Genomic DNA, 20443 nt, shown 5'->3' on the forward strand with positions numbered 1-20443 from the left:
TCTTTGGACACAGGACTTGATAATCTGAGTCTTAACCTTCCCCCTTGAGTGGTTGCTGGGTTTTTTATACCCTTACATTGGAGAACCTTGAACTAGAGTGTAGGGGAACCACTAGGACACAGAAAATGGTGCCCGGAATCAGGTTATGAAGAGTCTTTCCTTGGATTTTGTGCTGAGGACTGCGGGTTAAATACGAGTTGGGCAATGTAAGGCTGTTAAAAGAGTTTTCAAAGGGGAGAACGTTTAAAACAAAAGATTAATGGTCTTGCTGAATGTAGTTCTTTCTGCTCCCCCAAGTGAGGCATTAAAATCATTAGGGGGATTTGCACAGTCTATCTGACGGCATGTCCTGACTAAAAGTCAAAGGAGAAAGTCATATTTGCATTTCCCGTTCTAGACCTGAGACTGGCAAATTTATTCTGGAAAAGGCCAACTAGTAAACACTTCAGGCTTTGTGGGCTGCGCAGTCTCTCTTAGACCTACTCAATCTGCCTTCTTAACAGGAAAGCAGCCAAACAGCCATAGAAAATAGATCAATGAATGGGGATGGCTGAATTCCAGTAAAATATTATTTACAAAATCAGGCGGGTCCGATTTGGCCCATGGGAAGTAGTAACTTGCCCTCATTGATTCTAGATCATTTCACTTAGTCTAGTCAAAGACTTAGAATCCAAGGTTTAACTTCAGGATTGGGAGCTGTCTCCCCACCCCACCCCCGCCCAAATCGTGTTTGATGACTATAGGTTTAAATAAACATAAATCTGAAAAAATTATGAAGAAAAAAATTAGTGAAATCCAGGTTGTGATAAATTCTATAAGAAAATGCCCTAGATGCTGAAAATGTGATAGAAAAGAAGGGGGAAAACAAAGAGACTGTTTTAGTCTAAATTAAAAGGAGTTTAAGAGAGCTTACAACCACATATAATGCATGAAGATTGGACTCTAGATCAAAAAAGGGAAAAAATACTGCTATAAAGAATACATGTGGGACAATTGGGAAAGTTTGAATATGAGCTACAAGGTAGATGATATTAATGTTATATCAATGATATAATATATTGTTATATCAATGATATAATGTTATATCAATGATATAATATATATGATATCAATGTTCTATTTCTTGGATATGATAATGTTACTGTAACTATACAGAGAATGTCTGTTTCTTAGAGATACATGGTTCTGTTTAAGGATTGGAGCGTTGCAATTATGGTTCAGTGAAGGAGAATATGACAAAATCATAACAATTGTATCTAGCTAAAGGCTACACATGTTTCATTGTACTACTGTTTCAACTTTTCTGCGGCTTTGAAATTTCTTTAAGTTAAAATGAGCGGAAATGTTGCAGAGTTCAGTACGCAGTACGCTATTTTTTCCTTTCGCAGTGCAGAAGAGGACAGGTCTGCTTCAAAGTAGGGAAGCCCGCATTAGAATTTCATCATAAAGTAATGAAAGTTCTCGGGGAAATCTTCAATCTAGGCCTGGAGTTGCCATTTAAAACTGCCGGCTCCAATTTGCCACATTCTCATCTCAACCTCTATCTTTTTAAAAAAATCTCTTTTACTCCCTGAGTTGCAGGAGGGAGGGGCGTGGAAAATTCCCATTTCACAAGCGTGTATGTTGTGTCATAAACCGGTGGACTGCGGCCACGCGCAGGGCACTGCCCCACATCCTTTCTGGTGAGGGTGTCCCGCATCCTGTCACTGACATGGTCCCTGCCGACACTTTGAGTCCCTTCCGCGTGAACTGTGGGGGGATCAGGATGAGGCCCCAAAGGCAGAACCGCCCCAGCCGACAGAATCGTGTGTTTACACAGTTCTGCTCTGTCTCCAGCTCTGAGCCCTCCGCTTTTTTATCTCCCTTCTCTTTCTGGCATGGCTCGGACTCCTCCGGGGGGTCATTTCCGGAGTGGAAGCCTGTTCTGTCACCCCGCCTTTCAGTTTCCTTCCCCGCCCCCTTGGCAGTTAGAGAACCTTGTGTTGAAAATTGCTCGAAGGGAGACCAGGTGGTTGGCAGTTGCAAATAACTAAATTTAAACCTTATGAAACACAGCACTAATTTAGGCTGTTGTATAAATTTATCCTGAAAAAGAAAAATATATATATATATATATATATATATAATACGAAGGGAAAGACAAGTAGAGTACTGTTTAAAAAGAACACAGCTAATAATAACAACCACAAAAGCATCACGATAGGAAAAATCTTGAACCTCTGCCGTGCGGCTCACCGGCAGGATGATGGCGGACAAACTAGTTAACTTCTCTGAGCCCCGATTTCCTTATCTGTAAAACGAAACAAGTAATGCCTACTTCTTCTTGGGCTGAAGTGTCACAATATAGTCTTTCCCCCTTGGCCGAGAAGCTTCTCAACATCTGAGCGTTGATGTGCTTTAATTGTTGGGCGGCGCCTGGGTGCCTCGGTGGGTTAAAGCCTCTGCCTTCAGCTCAGGTCATGATCCCAGGCTCCTGGGATCGAGTTTAACTGTTGGTTCAATTTAAAGTGACCCTTCCTATTCCACAGAGTGACCGAGTCCACAGCCAAAATGGGGGAGGGGGCCAGGTGAGTAGCTCCTCCAGGGCAAGACAGAAAGCCCTTCTTTGAAGTCTTTTACAATTCAAATGCATCCAGATAAGAACAAAGCTTCTCAAAACTTTAACTGGAAGACAAATCACCCGGGGCTCTTGTTAACCGTAAATCTGGCGGAGTTCTTAACATCTATCAAGCTCCTGGGGGATAGGGACTAGGAAGCTGCTCCCCCGCTCCGGATTAGGGGCGCACGCACAGAACGGGGACCCTCAGGTTGGGAGCACCCAGAATTCCCAGGCTCTTTGCCTTCGGTCCTCATTCTCATCCTGGGCCAGGGACTCCCTTAACACGCCCATTATTCGTTTTCTTTCTATTAAACACGATGCTCCTTTCACGATGTTTTAATGAAGTGAAACACCTTTTCAAAATGAACTAACAACATTGGCAGTTGCCAGTTGAAACCTCGCTCAAGAATTAAACCATGAGCTGCTCTGCGGACAGGAAGGAGCGAGCTTTGCTGTGGAAAGTCGGGAATGCTCCAGACGCGGTTGGGCGATCACGGGCCCTGTGTGCGACACGGAGCCCCGGCCCCGGACAGCGGGCAGGAGACCCGCGGCCTCTTGTCCTTGGGAAGATGAGAAAAGGGGAGAGCAAACTTGGGAGAGGTAAGCCTTGAACATGAGCCTCTGGGCTTTTCTCTTCGCCTCCCCCCACGGCCAGCTCGCAGGCGCTGACCCACCTCCCCGGGAGAGAGTCCGCGCTCGCCCAGCAGGGTCTCGCGGACCCGAGGCCTCCCTCCGGTCCTGACTCCCACGAGAGCTGGCCCAGAGACTTTGAAAGGCTTGAGGTGGCGCATGTTTAAGGTCAGGAGCTGATGTGCGAGAGTGGTCTAGATTTCTCATCCACGATCTCCAAACTCAGTCTGGAGGTGAGAATGAAACTCGACACTGCTTGTGGGTCCGTCAAAAGCCAAGAATTAGGTTAAGGACTGTGGAAAATGAAGTCTAATGAGACACCCCCTGTGTTCAGGAGTTTCAATATTACGGAAAGTGACAGACAAATGTTAAAAGTGACAGGACATGGATAAATGTAACTGTGGAAGTATTGCAAGCTGCGGCCGATCGGAGATGGCAAGATGGGGTCCGCCCGGCACAGAGTCTGGCTGGGCCCGGTGAGGGCCACGGAGCCTGTCATCCTACATCCGTACGTGTCGCTGGACACATGAGCTGGTGAACAAGGAAGCGAATGCAGACCAAGCCTCTAGTTTCTTGAAAAGGAATCCCATTTTTCCCTGAAATGGGAAAATTTCCATTTTTCTGAACAGAACTTGCTGCTAGCCGCAGGTGAGCCCTTAGAGGGCAAATCGCCCCTTACTCTATGTTTGATGAACTTTTTTTTTCCTTTTCTTTCTTTTCTTTTCTTGCGAGCTGGAGCTGGTGTGGGCCGATGCTCATACACTGGTAGCTCTCTCTGCTGGGGACTTCCCTCCACCCCCGGCTGAGAGGAGGCTTCTGGCCTTAGAAAGAACTGTTGGCGGTTTTCTCACTGAAGAAAGGAAGGTAGGGAGGAGGGAAAAGTGACGGAGGAGAGGGCGCGTGGCAGGTACAAGCCCAGCCAAGGCCCGCCCGGTCTGGAGCAGCGCAGTTAGCCAGCCGGCCGAGGTTGGCTGCTGGGATGCAGGGCGCGAGAGCACGTTGGGACAGGATGAGAACCAAGCCTGTGTCCTGCTCAAGGGGTCGGGCCTCGACTGCGGGTCACACTCCACTGTACTCGCCTCTAATAGCACACTCAACGGAACAGAGCGGCGTCCTGGGTACTAAAACCTGGGGCATAAATAAACGCTGTTGGAACCTCTGGGACTCTTGCAGAGAACAAACCTTGTGCTCTTCCTCTAGCACTTCCAGAGGCTTAGCAAGTGACCGTTCCCAAAACCTGTTGTTTCTTTTACTGTGACTCTGTGTGTGTGTGGATGTGAGAGAGAGAGAGAGAGATCAAGAACATTCTTTAAGGACACATGTGAAAGACTTTGAGATGGACAGATTTAAAAATTGGGTTTTAGGTGTCTTCTTAATGGAACAGGAGGTGTTGTCCAGCACACCTTTTGACCTCACTCACCAGGGTCTGCCTTTCATTGTGTCTGAGGGATTTACAACTCTGTAAATTGTAGACAATTGATGGTGTTGACAAAATTCCAGTCACAGAAATGCAAATGAACTTTGTCCCCGTGAACCCGTGGTTGGTTCCACCAAAGGGAAGAGGCCAATTTTGCCTCTTTTAGCAAATTCACTTCAGTACTCGCGATTGCCTGAACACATACCTGTTCTTTGAACTGGTTTTCACATCTGACTGGTTTCCTTATTAATTAATGAGTTAAAGAAAGCATTTGGCACCTATCCGGTTTATATCTGTATGAAAGCCATGATTTTATTTCTTTTAACAAGTATCCTTTACCCATGGGGAAAACAAGCTCAACAAGGTTATCAGATGTGCATATCTTATTCACACGGGAAAGAACAGAACAAATATAAGCTTCTAATTTCAAAGCAGGGTGTTTTGTGTACAAAATGAGTATTCGAACTTTACCCCCTGGAGCTAGTAGGTTTAAATACAGCATGCCACCATCAGTGTTCCTCAGAGCATGGTCATTCTGAGTCAGAGGACAATTTGGCATCTTTACATCTTTTTTTTTTTTTTTCTTTAATGGGAACTCTTTGTGATATCCTTGTTGTAGGGGAGGAAAACTTTTCCTCTATCCTCTTCTGGGATGTGAGAGAGGGCTGAAAATTAAATTGACAAAAGACAGATTAACAGGAGAAGGGTTTATTTTGTGGGCAGTCATGAGTTTCTCTCTCTCTCTCTCTCTCTCTCATCCCCAATCCCAAAGAAGTGCTTCGGCCTATGAGTTTATAAACCATTTTAATACTGGGTGATCAATGATGACATATCAACATAAAAAAAGGGGTTGAGGTTTCTAGGGGTGGTAAATTGCGGGAAAGTAAATATATGGAAGAAATTAAGAAGGTAGGAATCCTTTTAATAAGGTTTGTTTATGCAGATTCATCTTGGTGCTGACGTTTTGGGTCCTGCGGTAAGGCTTTGCTCCTCCAGGTGCTGGAGAGGGGAGGGAACACACCTTCGTATCAGGGAATTTTAGGTGACTTTTACAAAGGGGAATGCATGCCTCGGTGAGAAAGGGGGCAGGCAGACCTTTGGGTCTGCTATTTATTAGTTATCTTCAGCTCAAAATACTCTCACGCCAAAGGGCATATTTGGGGGTGGCAAATTCTAATCCACTTTTGACGTCAATGAGACCAATTGATGTACGTCTGCTCCCTGGTCCTGTACAGTAATTAAGTTACTCCTTGTGATCCAACCCCGGAAGATGCCCTTGCTTCTGCAGCCGGTCTGGATTTCTGCTCAGCTGAGCTGCCCTCCCTTATTTCCTTATCACATCCGGCTCACAGCTTCTTACCACTCGGGCTGCACAAAGGAGGATCTAGATTGGATCAGAACTGCTGCTTTAGCCAAATAATTTAAGTCATAACTGGTTCAGTCTCCAGAGGATTTGGAGGATGATGTAAGAACCAACACCATCTTATCTCTGACATTTGTACAGCGGCTCTAACATGAGTGTGCTTAACCTCTCTTCTATACTGAACGTCCATGAACTAATATGGAATGACACATTAACTGAGAAAAGGAAAGGTGCAGAATGGGGTCTGCAGTATGCTAACTATGCCTTTTTTATGTATAAAAAAGGGAGGGAGATCAGAATCTGTATTAGAATTTGTTTGTATATAATACAAATGAGTTTGGAAGAATATATTTTAACCCAAGAGAAGATGGGAACAAAAATGGGCATTTGGGGGGCACCTGGGTGGCTCAGTGGGTTAAAGCCTCTGCCTTTGGCTCAGGTCATGATCTCAGGGTCCTGGGATTGAGCCCTGCATTGGGGGGGGGTCTTTGCTCAGCGGGGAGCCTGCTTCCCACCCCCACCCCCTACCCCTCCTGCTCTGCCTGCTTGTAATCTCTCTCTCTCTGTCAAATAAATAAATAAATTTTTTAAAAAGATAAATAAATAAGTAAATAAGAACTTTTTTTTAGAAAGTGGGCATTCGGGAGACAAGGCAGGTTAGAAGGGAGATGTTCAGACCATCTCTTATTTCATGCTTTCTGCTTTTTGACTCTCATGCCTCTATTATTTATTTAAAAAATAATTAAACATCTTTCTGTTGGGTCTGTTATCAAAGGAACGAGGCTGAGACAAAGTGAAAGTTATCTAAAGCTTTATTCTATGCAAAGCATTAGAAGTCAGACTGACCGGCCAGGGCTGCCTCCGAAGAGCGCGACCCCCCTTGGTCTTACAGGCTAGTTATATAGGGCACAACCACAGACCTCTACGTATGTGGCTTTGGCTGATTGGATGTCTCCTACCTGTGTGTTTTAGGAACAGTTACCTGGAACTGATAGCAGTAACTGCTGAGGCATTTATTAAACAACAAAATGTCTACTTAGGCAACATGGAGTCGCTATGGCTAAGTAGGCTCAGGCAGGCCCTAGGGTTTTAACAGGTTTTAACGTGGAATCGGCCCAACACTTTCAAAAAACTGGAAAATGTTTTTAAAGTACACGATAGCCCATTTGGATTAAGTTCCAACGTTAACAACGTGTCACAAAAATAAACACTGAAATAAAATGTGAACTATAACGTTACTTCAGTGCACATATATTTGCATGGGCGGTCAGTACCAGAAGGACAGGTCAGGCCAAAAGCCTGCGGAGGCTCTACGGTTCAAACAAATGTCCCCAGCACACCGAGGACATAGTCACTATTGGGCAAGGACAGTGTTCTGTACAACCTTTGATATGCGATCAAGACAGGTTTAAAGAATTAAGGAATTTGTGCTTGAGAAAAAAGAAAAGGAATGTTGCAAACATAATACTAACACATGATCGTATCCCCAAGGATTTCCGTTTCTGGGGAACCTCTGGTAATACCTAGGTAGATGTGTTAGGCTCTGCAAGCACCTTAGTTCCAATCGGATCTATACTTAACTATATTTTAAGATATTTGGGAGGTTACCAAGTTTCAGTCTGTATTGGAAGTGCATGGTGCATACGTCAAAATATTGTTACATGATGTTACATTAAAAGTCTTACAAAAAAAAAAAAAAAAAAAGATATCCAGCACTTAGTGATCTTACTGAAGTCTTTAACTCACACGGGCCTGGGTGGGCATATGTCAAGGAAGCCCCAGGGCAGGAAGCTTCCCCTGACTTTAGGGCCCACCCCCAACCTCCTATTAATCCAAATAAAAGCAACACTAAAACAGAAAATAAATATCAGGAAAGCTGGCAAAAATTTGATTTTCCTTAAGATGACAACTCTAATGTTTTAAGTATTGAAATTAGAGAAGGAGGGATCCTGGGTGACTCCATCGGCTGAGCAGCTGCCTTTGCTGGGGTCATGATCCCCGGGGTCCCAGGATCAAGTCCCGCACGGGGCTCCTTGCTCAGCGGGGAGCCTGACTCTCCCTCTCCCTCAGCCTGCTGTTCCCCTGACCTCTCTCTCTTTCTCCCTCTGGCAAATCAATAATAAGAAAAATTTCAAAAAAAAAAAGTTGTGGAAAAAAATTGCACAAAAGAAGTGGAAAGCACAGACATGGGAAGGAGATGAGTCTTACCCTATGTCCACCATTTCCTGACCGCATAACCCCGGGCAGATCCGTGAGCTTCGCTGAGGGAGCCTCAAGCCTCCACCCAGAACGTGTGCGCCCTCAGGCTTGTGACCCCCCAGCCCCGCTCCGAGCCCCGGGAGGCTCAGCCCGTCAGCCGGGGAAACGGCTGTGAGCTGGGCGCTCAGGTCAGAGGCAGGAGGGCCGAGGGACACTAATAAGCCCCCCGAAGTCCCCCCGCGGGCGAGGCTGCGCCAGGGCGTGCCCAGGGCGGTGCGGCCCCGAAGGCGCTCCTGACCCCCCAGCGCACCCGTAAGCTCCATGTGGTCGCTCACCGTCCAGCTCGGCTCCTCCAGTGGAAGCGGGCGAATAGGAGGCTGCGTGGACAGATCCTTGTGTCTTTCTCAGCCCGCGTCTGCAGGGGCCTTCGTCGGGGACCCGAGCTCCTCCTGCGCGTCGGTGCGTCCGGCCCGCAGCAGCCGCGTCCGCGCCGGGGTCCAGCCTGACCGCCGTGACCCGCGCGCTCCGGGCGGCCGGGGGTCCGGCCCGGGGGCAGCGGCCGCGCGCTCCCTCCGCGACAGCACCGCGCGTTGGGCCGTTTCCCGCCGCGGCTCCGGGGTCGCTCGCCCCCACCAGCCGCGTCCCTGGAGCCTGCAGACCGACCGTTTCTTCTGGAGACGGAGCGGAGGGAGCGAAGCGGAGGAGGCCACGTCTTTCCGGCCCACAGAGTCGGGCATGCGGCGCGCCCGGCCCTTGTCTACACTCGTCCTGCAGGTTTTCTGTCAGTTGGTTCGCTTTGCTCTGGTGTTTGGTTGCCAGAACGCGAGCCTTCCGTATGGACTGGCTGCCACAGCCAGAAGAACGGGGTGGGGCCTCCTGGCACAGGGACACTACGGGGACAGCCTGCCCGCAGCCGGCGGTGAGGGGAGGCCGGGGCGGCGGGCCGGGGGGGGGGGGCCTCGGTCGTCGCCCTCTGGCCAGGGACGGGGAATCCCGGGAAAGCACCAGATTCCCTCCATCCCGCGGCGGGCGCTGGACCCTGTCGCCCAGGAAGGCCGGGGGGCAGCTGCGGGCACAAGGCCGACGGGCCAGGGGCCAGGCCCGGGGCAAGGCGGACCGTGTCCAGGATGACATCCCGGGGGACGAGGGGGCATCGCGGGCTGAGGGTTCCGCGGGCGAAACAGCTCCGCAGCAGAGAGGGACAGCGCGACCCACCACCGTGTGCTTAGTGTCCTCCGAGCTCTGGGGCTGGCCACGCGGAGGAAGGAGCAGCGGGCAGCGACCCGCAGCCGGCGACCCGCAGCCAGCGACCCGCAGCCGGCGACCCGCAGCCGGCGACCCGCAGCCGGCGACCCGCAGCCAGCCTGACCTTGAGCCGGAGGCCGCACGCGCCCAAGAGCAGAGCAGGTTGCTGTGTCCGGTGTCAGGTGCCCCGAGGCCGGGTGACACGCGCGGGCTCGTACTTCAGCCCTTGGTCCCTCCTCGTGGGCGCGCGTTTTGTCGGGGACGCGGCGGGACGGGGGCAGGCCGGTTCCCTCCGTGGGGACGGTTTCCCGGGAAGGTCAAGCGTCTGCCTTCGGCTCAGGTCCGGGCTGGGGGCGGGGGGCCTGGGATGGAGCTGCCGCAGGCTCGGTGCTCCCGGGGACCCGGCTTCTCCTCCCTCCGCCTCTCCCGCAGGCTCATGCTCCCACTACCTCAAATAAATAAATAAAATCTGGTTTTTTAAGACTTCATTCATTTATTTGACAGAGACGCGAGAGAGGGAATATAAGCAGGGGGAGTGGGAGAGGGAGAAGCAGGCTTTCCGTTGAGCAGGGAGCCCGATGCGGGACTCGATCCCAGGATCCTGGGATCATGACCTGAGCTGAAGGCAGACGCTTAAGGACTGGGCCACCCAGGCGCCCCTAAATAAATAAAATATTTAAAACAATGTTTTGAAAGTTTATTTATGGGCACCTGGGTGGCTCAGCCAGTCAAGCATCTGCCTTCGGCTCAGGTCATGATCCCAGGGTCCTGGGATCGAGTCCCACATCCGGCTCTCTGCTCAGAGGGAAACCTGCTTCTCCCTCTCTCTCTCTGCCCTGCCCCCACTAGTATGTACAAACTTTCTCTCTGTGTCAAATAAATAACTAAAATCTTTTAAAAAAAAGTTTATTTATGGCTGAAAACAAACAAACAAAAAAAAACCGGTATCTACTACTTAGAACTTAAATTCAAGGCGCTATGCCAAGTACTTGTGGCAAAACTACCGTTTTCCCAGTATCTCTTCTTATTTTCTTCCAAACTTAGTATAACCTTGATGTGGGTTAGGGGAGCAAATCCTGCCACCTGTTTCTCTCTCTCTTTTTTAAACTGAAGTATAGTGGACAGACAATGTTATCTTAGTTTTAGGTGTACAACGTAGTGATTCAACATTTATATATATTACAAAATGTTCACCACAACAAGTATGGTTATCAGCCACTGCTTTTTAAAAAAATAAAGTTGATTAGAGAACACCCATTCATTTGTGTTTTTTGGGTTTTTTTTGTTTGTTTTTGTTTTTTATGGCTGTTTTTTTATGGCTACAATAACAGTTAAGTCATTGCCACCAAGACCATCTTGTCCACAAAGCAGAAAATATTCATTTAGGTCCTTACAGAAACAGTTTGCTAATCCCTTCTCTAAACCACTGGTCCCAAACTTTAACCTTTAATGTGAATTAAACACACACACACACACACACACACATCTTTTCTGAGCCATTTGTATCATACACTTTAACCCTTAAGACTTAAGAGTGTACTTCCTAAGAACAAAGATATGTTTTAATAACCACAGTACAGTAATCGAATTCAGGAAGTTTAAAATAAATAAACACACATTTTTATCCAATCTATAGTGCATGTTCCAGTTTTGTCCGCCCCGGTAATGTGCTTTATAGCATTTCTCCCTCCTCTTATGCAGAATCTGGCCCAGGATCACATACTGCATTTTTGTATCTTTCTTATGAGTTTTCATGACATTTCCCTATTTTTAATAGGATTTTTAACGTTTTATCAATTTGTAGAAATTCCATTTAGAAGTGTTAGACCTTTATCTCTGATATAAGCTGCAGAAGTTTTCTCATAATTCGTCATTTGACTTGTGACTTTGCTTAGGGTATGTTTCTGCCCGTGCACCCGTGCAAAAAGGTTTTTTAATGTGAATCTTACTTTTACATCTGAATTTTGAGTCATAGTTAGAAGCTCCTTCTACACTGACATTAAAGTTGGATTCACCCTTGTTTTCATCCAGTGCTTGTACAGTTTCGTGTTTTATATTTTGATCTCTGATTCATTTGGCATTTATTTTTATGTGAGGTGTGAGGAGTGAATCTAATTTCATCTTTTTCCAAATGGCTGCCCAGTTGTCTCAATAACATTTATTAATCTTTGCTCCAGGGATTTGTGATCCCCTCATTATCATCTCTGAGATTTCCATATGCATTTGGGTCTATTTCTGGACTTCTAATTCAATTTCATGGGTCTGTTTGACTATACATGTGCTGGTATCAGACGGTTCTAATTTAGAGGTCTTGCAGAGTATTTTAATAGCTGACGTAGCTATGCCCTCCCCAAGTAGCTCTTACTTTGCGTATTGTTTGTTTTTTCCTATGAGCTTTATTTCCTATCAACTTGTCTAGCTCCAGAAAAAATGCTTTGGTGTTTTTATAGGAATCACGTTAAAGTTCTGAACTGGGTACAGAACTGATATCTTAATGATTTTGAGACTAGAATAAAGGACATATTTCCAGTTGTTTCTATTTGTCTGTCTTTCAGAAATGTTTGATAACTTTCTTTGTATATGTATTCAACATTTTTTATAAAGTCCGTTCCTAAATATTTTATCTTTATTTGATTCCCTTGTACATGGACATTAAGAGATTTGAGATTTAAGGGATTTGAATGTTGCATTGTTAATTTTATATCCTGGTCCCTTACTGAGTTACTTGATTGTTATCTAACTTTCATAAGTAATTTTCTGAGGTAGCACTGTCCAATTGAAACATAATGTAGTCAGATGTGTGATTTTTAATTTTCTAGTGGCTAAAGAAAAAGAGTTAAAGAAACTAATGAAATCAGTTAAGAGTATGCTTTATTTAATTCAATACATCAAAATACCACTTTAGCATTAAAGCAATAGTAAAATTAATAATTAGATATTGTAAATTCTTTTTTATATAAGGTCTTGAAAATCGAGCATATATTTTGCATTTACAGCACGTTTCAATCTGGATCTTCAATTTTCGTCAGAAACATTTTGTGAATTTAGATTTCATAAATTTTGCAGTTGAAAAAGTATGTTCACGTATCCAAATTGTTCCAAACAGACTTAAACGTTTTCTTATCACTGAAGCAAGAACGAAAACAAGCATTTCCCTTTTATATTTGCATCCACCTTGACAAAACTGGTTCTTTTCTGACTGATTCGACTTTGTAGCAAAAGCCTCTGCCTGTTAAGAAAATTCACAAATTCCTCTATCGACTCGTGTTAGTAACATCGAATCCAAAAGGGGATTTCACGAGTGGAAATTCAGCCTTGCAATGAGGACAGCGAGCCTCCCAGGGGGACTGTCAACCGATGGGGGTAACAACCTGGGTAAATTAGTTCCTGTGCACTCTCACTTCTGTGGACAGTTCTGAGCGACCCTCCTATATGCGTCTCAGGAGGTCACAAGGGACGCATTCCCAGTGGTGACCTTGACTGTGGCTGTGTAAGAGAATATTCTTCTCTTTGGGTGTATACAACTTACTCTTGAAAGTTCAGAAAAAAACTATATGTATGTATGTATGTATGTATGTGTTCTTATACTAGTCATGGAACTTTTCTGTAATGAAATTATTTCCAAATAAAAAGGTTTTTTTTCCAAATAAAAAGTTAAAAAAAAAAACTATTATAAAGCTTCTTTTCAAAAACAGCAAACTTCAGTCATATAACTTCAGAGTCAGCAGACTTTTATCTTTTTACTGACGACCTATAAAAAAAATTCCTGGTGATTCTGATGAGTTAATATTCTTAAAGCTTCCACATTTGGGCTAACTTAAAAAAAAAATAAAAAATAAAAAAGAGGAAACATTCACTCGGAAGCGATTATAAATGGTCACACTTTCCCCACTTGAAAACAAAAGGTAATGTTGGCTCTGGCCTTTCAAATCTTGGCTGCCCTTTCCCTTATCTCGATGACCTGGTTTGCAGAGGTACTGTGAAAATTCATTAGAAAGCAGTAAAACAGCTGAGATGTGGGGTTCAAAGGTCATGCACCACTGTTATTTCTTCCCTGGTTTCTGGGAAACGTCGGTCAGGAAATCTCTTGCTGAGTTCGTGAGCAAAGAGAATACAGATGTGGTGGTGAGAAGGTCTATTAATGAACGAAGGGTGCCCTTTCCAGCAACTTGAGCAGATGCGTGTGGGGCATCCCAGCTTGTCAAGGCTGGAAGGGCTTTTACGACCAATAATACCCAATTCCTTCACTTGCCAGAGTTCTGCTACTGGGGCAGCTCACAACGGTCATGGGCTCTCACGGCTTGTTTGCAGCCCGTCGTTTTTAAATGATACCTGCCAAGTCATCATCCACCATAAACACATTCCATGCCAGGCAGCGCACCGCACCTGAAATGGCACGATTCAAGTCTGCGTCCTGTACTCACATCGATCTTCCTAGAGCTGTTCTTTACAATAATAATAAAAAAAATTAGGAAGAATTGAAATGACAGCCAGTGGGAAAACTGTTCATTTGCTGAAATTCTAAGTAAGTATTCTTAAAAAAGAGTGAGTTGCTGTCATATGATCTCACTGATATGAGGAAGTTGAGAGGTAAGTCAGGGGTTTAGGGGGTAGGAAAAGAATAAATGAAACAAGATGGGATCGGGAGGGAGACAAACCATGAGTGACTCTTAATCTCACAAAACAAACTGAGGGTTGCTGGGGGCTGGAGAGTAAGGAGAGGGTGGTTGGGTTATGGACATTGGGGAAGGCATGTGCTATAGTGAGTGCTGTGAAGTGTGTAAACCTGGCGATTCACAGACCTGTACCCCTGGGGCTAATAATACATTATATGTTTATAAAAAATTTAAAACATTTTTTAAAAAGAGTAAGCTGGATCTATATGTATCTATTTGAAAAATGCCTGCAGTACATCGTTAAGCAAAAAAAAAGAGGTTACCAAATAGTTCACATGATGTTCCGTTTTTGTACAAAAAAATGGTCGTTTATATCCATCTGCAAAAAGTAGTCTAGAAGGATAAGCTCCAACAATTTCACCTTGTTAACAGTGGTTTCTGCGGGGACGATGGTAGAAACTACTTACTCCCCGTTTTCCACCCCCAACTGGGAGAAGAGCTTCCTCTATACCTCTGACCTCTTGGCCCCAGTCCACTCCTCGGAGGTGTCTGGGTATGATGGGCCAGCTTGCTCTCTCCAACTCTCATGTGCAGGTAAAGGGCAGGCTTTAGAGAAACGCCACTATTGAACACAGGCAGATGGGGAGGTTTGCAGGAGTGAACAGGTGTCACTCAGTCAGGTCATATGGTCCCTTCAGCTGGGACTCAGACCTCAACACAACCCACTCCTCTGCCCTTCCATTCCGCGCTGGAAGTTTTACGGAGGTGGACCTTCTGAGGCCGTCAGGTATTCTCCATGACTGGGGCCGTTGAGTGCTACCCTGGGCTTTGGTGGTAGCCAGGCCTACTGCCGTGCCCCCCAGGCCACGTTCTACAGTAATTTAACCATAACAAAGCTGACACTTCCATGGCTGTCTGCTCCACTCTTTATCTCCTGGGTTTTGATCTTGGATGAGGAGTAACTGTCATTTATTGGAAGCCTCAAATGTGAAAATCACATTCTCTTTGTATTTTCTATGCTTATGTATTGTTTGAATTTTTTGTTAATATGAGCATATATTACTTATAGATGCCTCTCAATATAGGGATGTAGGGTCGTGAAATCCATATTCTCACAGTTTTTACCTAGTAGTAGGAATTCCTGTCTCCTCTTTGATCTGTTTCGATCTGTATTGTTCTTTATACTTCAGTTGCTTAAAGCAACACAGAGCCGTCCAAGCTGAGAAGGGGTGCTTTGCTATTCTCTTGGTACTGGTCACTAACTCTCTTGTTCTATATGTACTTTTCCCTTTAGGGTTTAAAACATCCATTTTCCCGGCTCTCAAAGAGGCCACTGCCTTTCTATTCTATTAAGTCATACCTATCCGACTGGGAAAAAGCCACCCCCATTTTTCTAGGCCTCAGGGTTAACTTTGCTTTGGTGACAGCCAAAATACTGTCTCCCAAGCATTAGGGAACACCTCCTTCATTCTCTATAGCGTGGCCTTTAAATATATAAAACATTATGTTCTCACAAATCTTTTTTTTCCCTCCAGAGAAAACATTTCCAGTTTCCTTCGCTATCCGTCATGGGACTTGGTTTTGATTCCCTCTGACATTTTGGTTACCATCCTTGGAATAACCCCCAGTGTGTGGACAAACTCCTAAAAGGTGTTAAAAATGACAAGCCAAGTGGAACTCAGCTCTCTGGGGGTGAACGAACCGAGGCGGAATGGAAAACCTACTTGTTCTGAGGATGACGGACTCTTACCCCAGTGGCAAGCGTGCTGGTGTGCTCTTACGGGATACGTTATACTGTGGATCGGGGACACACTCATCCTGGGCTTTCTGTGGTAGAGAACGCAGAGATCACTTTCGGTGAAAGAGACTCATTGCTCTCAAATTATAAATATCTCTGGTAACTTCCATGCTAAGTTAGAAACCCCCTTTCCCATTTTTGCAGCGATCACCCCTTTACAACCAAACATCCCCTTTTTTACCTTCTATTCAGGCCCAACCCAGGTGACTCTCGGCCTTTCTTCTCTGAGTAATTTGCAGCTACTCCTGTAAATGATGCTAATAAGCAAAATCCAGTAGTCTCTTTTCTGGCTCAGTCCTGACCCCGTAATGAATCTGACACGGATGGCCCTCCCCTCTTTCTTGAGTTCCAGGCACTATTGCCTCCAGGTCTCACACCAGTCCTCAAGGACGCCTCCCGCAATTTCTCCTTAGGCGCTGCTCCCAAATCTGACTGTCATCATCCTGCTGAAGTTATCCACTGTCTCTTTAGAATAGTTATTCGCAAGCCAGTTGTCTATTGGAGTCACCTGGGGAGCTTTTACAACCTCTCTAAGCCCAAGCCCCATTCCAGATGAATTGAATCAGAATGAGTAGGGATTGGCCAGGATTTAAACCACCAGCGATGACCCTTGCGTTGTTGTCCGACTTCATCTCTTTTCTCCTACCTGGTGATCCAGCTGGATGAAATGGAGTTCTTCCCCACTTGCTGTTCTCTCTTTTTAGGTTGTACTTGTCAGTTTAAGTATCACCTCCTCCATGAAGCCTTCGCTAGGTCTACATGTTCAACCTCACCCTGGTTTTTTTGTTTGTTTGTTTGTTTCCCCTACAGTCCAATTCCTTTGACTTGATAGAAAGGGGATTAGGTTAGTTCGGGCCGGTAAAACTGCTGGTAAAACTGCAGGCATGCCCGGATCAAGGGGCCAAGCCGGGAGGGGGGGAGGTGAAAGGTAGGGTGTAGACTGGCAGTAGTCATCCCTTCCAAACCCTTCCCCTCCATGTGCGCGTGTGCACGGGCACGCATGCGCGCCCACACGCCTCTTGCAAACAAGCGGACTCTCCTTCAGCTACCTCGGATCACCAAGGGGAGAAAAGCGTTTGGGAAAGAGATGAGCAATGTTTTATAATTAAAGAGTCAGAAGAAGGAAGAATGGATTCGATTGGGGGTAATAGAGGAAGAGCTTGTTTTTTGGCAAGGGGCCTGGGGGGGCTGAGATGAGGCGTTTGGGGCAGGCGGGGAGAAGAACTCAGGGGTCACGCAGCAGGTGGGTGGGAGGTAACGGTAGCTCTTTTTTGGTGTTTTGTTTTACTAAATTTTACATGTTCATTTTTTAAAGTTTTTTGTTTGTTTGCTCTGTTTTGTTTTGTCTAGTAATCTCTATACCCAGTGTGGGGCTCAAACTTATAACCCCCGGATGGAGAGTCACATGCCCTTCTGACGCAGCCGGCCAGGCACCCCTCTCTTTTATTTACTTATTTGGCAGATAAAGATCATAAGTAGGCAGAGAGGCAGGCTCCCCGCTGAGCAGAGAGCCGGACTGGGGGCTTGATCTCAGGACCCTGAGATCATGACCTGAGCCGAAGGCAGAGGCCTAACGCACTGAGTCCCCCAGGCGCCCCTCATAATCAGTTCTTGATTTTGAACTATAATTGTTATTAAGGATACTGGTCTGTTGTTTGAGGTCAACTTCTTTTACTTCTTTTTAAGTATTTCTTGTTTTTCTGATTGTTTCAAAGAGAAGCTGTCATGTGATCTTGCTTGCTGTCTCGCTGTCTTCTGATCTCCTTGGCAAACTCTTTTAGTATCTTGAAACAGAACTCTAATGGTTGCCTACCGACACCTATTTCCATTTAATCCATAAATAACATCTTTCTAAGGTAGCTGCGCTGTGAAGGAACCAGAGTCCTATCCCCACCACCTGATCATGATTAGTTCAGAAACTCTGTGTGTGGCTTTCCCCAAGGGACTGTTATTGGTCTGGGGTGTACCTAACCCAAGATCAGATCGGTTTCTCTTCTTCTGCACATATAGAAGAACATTTTGTAGTCCAAAGACGGACTACTGACAGCCATCTTCAAGCAAAGAGAAAAGTAACAGGATAAAGCCATTCCCAAGGACAACAAAGCGGAGGGATGCAAAGACTTCAAATCCTCGATGACATCACTGAGTCAATAAATCAGCCGGATTTGGGTCCTGCCCTACCTCTGGACTCTTTGTTATATGAGAAAATAAATGTTGTTATCATTGAAGCCATTTCAAGTGAGGATTTCTGTAATTGTAGCCAAAAGCATCTTAACATTCATCTGGATGTAACTTAAAAAGAAGAAATGCCTTAAACTCACTTAAATTACATGATTAATTCCCCATAGTTTCTTCAACCTTCTTGAATCTTGGCCTTACTTCCCTCTTTCTAATACTGGTTCTAGAGCTCTACACTCAAATGTCACGGAGCTGTACAAACTAGTCCCAGCACTATTTGGCTTTTAAACTTTCCAGGAGAGAGAGAGAGAGAGAGAATTCATGTCAGAACTTCTTCCCATTCTGAAGAGTTAGAAGGGAATCAAGATTAATTTTAACTTACCCAGTACAGCAAGCAAGTCAGATTTATTATTATTATTACTAAAATAACATATACATCTGAGAGAGTTCTAGAATAGAATCCCCAAATGGTAAGACTATACAAATTGGATGAGGGGAAAAAAGTTAATTTGTCATCTAGTATGTGAATGTTTTACTGTCATTAGGGGAAAAAAAAAGTCTTATTGCCTGCATATACAACCTGTATTCTTTTCCCGCTCTTCCCAGGAAAATCGAGAATAGTTTCTGTAGCTACAACAACATTGTATCTGTTAGTTCCTAAAAGTTTGATAGGACAGCAACAGGAAAGAATCATTTCCAAATGATCTAGCAATTAGAAGAAAATCACCACTTTATCTCTCTTCCAGAGGTGGCTTTTCAGATACTGAAATTAGAAGGCTTTTTAAGAAAGATGCTATAAAAAAGACAAATTGACACTTTGTTGATGATTTATTGTCTTTCCTGAATTTTTGCCAACATGAGTCACTGTTACGGTGGTTTTCAAAGCGATCAGGGAAAAAAAAAACCCACGAAAACTAAAGAACTGTAAAGTTACAAACTGATCAAGTGAATTAAAACTTAGGAAAGAGAAAGTTCAAATGATTCTTCTGGGTCAGGCATATAAACCTAAATTAAAGTATTTCATGTGGACAAATTTAGTACACAATCAAGGATATGTATGTTTTGGATTGTTTGCACATGTCAGCATTAAAAGATTCTGTATCTTACAGTCTTCTTTCAACTGAGATGACAAAAGCGCATTCAGAAACTGGCTTGCAGACCCGCTTTCTCTGTCTTCACAGCAAGAGGCCACTGTGGTGAGATTAGGCTCTTCCCCACCTCCCCGTGTCAGTTAAACTTCCTCAGTTTCTCTCCATCCAGTCAACGTTTTACTTCCTCTAGAGTAACACCCATCACTATCTGAAACGTTCTGATCTGCCGTCTAATTCCGCCACAGTGTAAGCTGGACAAGAGCCACTGTCTACCTCAGCTAGGTGATTTGCTGCCAGATTCCTAGCAAGACACCTAGAACGTTCTGTCCCCTTTAAGGGTTCAGTAACTATTTGTTGAGTACATACACGGATGAGCAAATCAATAAATCTCGATAAAATGTGTTTCATTTACAAAGGAAAAGGCAAGACTCTATATACCAGATTCCAATTCAACCTATTAGGAAAGTTTTCACGGAGAAGCATTAATGATGTGACATTGTTACCAGACAGGCATGCGTACTTAGGAGCTCGTTAGAACAAAGGAATGCTAAATGTGTACCGTCTCCCTAAATTTGAGAATTTTTGCAGCATGATTTGGTTTAAACCTTTCTAAACTTGAGGTGTTTCCTTACTGAGGAGGACAAATGCCATCTCAAGAATGCTTCTGATCAGGGGCGCCTGGGTGGCTCAGCCACGAAGCATCTGCCTTCAGCTCAGGTCCTGATCCTGGGTCCTGGGATCGAGCCCAGCATCTGGCTCCCCGTTTGGGGGGGATCCTGCTTCTCCCTTTCCTTCTGCCTGCTGCTCTGTCTACTTGGGCTCTCTCTCTCTCTGCCAGATAAATAAGTAAAATTGTTAAAGAAAAAAAAAAAGATGCTTCTGATCAGATGTTTTTGTCCCAGCTTGAGACCGGAGACCACAGTCGCCAACAGCCGTTCTTCTCGTGGCCCTACCTACTCTTCCACATGTAGCCACTTGAAATCTCTAAGTATCGTGAAACCTTGCTAAACTCGGACAGACTCAGTTTGTTCAGACTGCTGAAACAAAATACCATAAACCGACTAGCCTACAAACAACAGACATCTACTTCTCGTAGTTTCGGAGGCTGGGCAGTCCAAGATAAGAAGCCGTCAGATCTACTGGTGAGAATCCACTTCCTAGTAGCTGCTTTCATCTGTAAGCTCAGTGGTGGAAGGTTCTGGGGATCTCCCTGGGGCCTCTATTATAAGGGCACTGACCCCATTAGTGAGGGCTCTGCCCGCATGACCGGATCACCTCTCACAGACCCCATGTCCCAATACCGTCCT

The 20443-nt window shown here is 45.2% G+C and overlaps 1 protein-coding gene across 1 annotated transcript in view; it reads right to left on the bottom strand.

Annotated features, from left to right (window-relative positions):
• Positions 1-2685: 2685 nt before the first annotated feature.
• The window catches only part of LOC123391660 (translation initiation factor IF-2-like), a 44176-nt gene continuing 26418 nt past the window's right edge, over positions 2686-20443 (bottom strand). Inside the window, exons 2-5 of the mRNA XM_045078899.1 lie at positions 15820-15896; positions 14581-14691; positions 8544-9670; positions 2686-5311 (exon numbers count right to left, since the gene is read on the bottom strand). Coding sequence (XP_044934834.1) covers positions 5232-5311; positions 8544-9670; positions 14581-14691; positions 15820-15896 — 1395 coding nt within the window. The 3' untranslated portion in view covers positions 2686-5231. The remainder of the gene's footprint in view (positions 5312-8543; positions 9671-14580; positions 14692-15819; positions 15897-20443) is intronic.

The sequence above is a fragment of the Mustela putorius genome, unplaced genomic scaffold, assembly GCF_011764305.1.
Source record: "Mustela putorius furo isolate JIRA1106 unplaced genomic scaffold, ASM1176430v1.1 tig00000040_pilon_pilon_pilon, whole genome shotgun sequence".
Taxonomy (NCBI): Eukaryota; Metazoa; Chordata; class Mammalia; order Carnivora; family Mustelidae; genus Mustela; species Mustela putorius.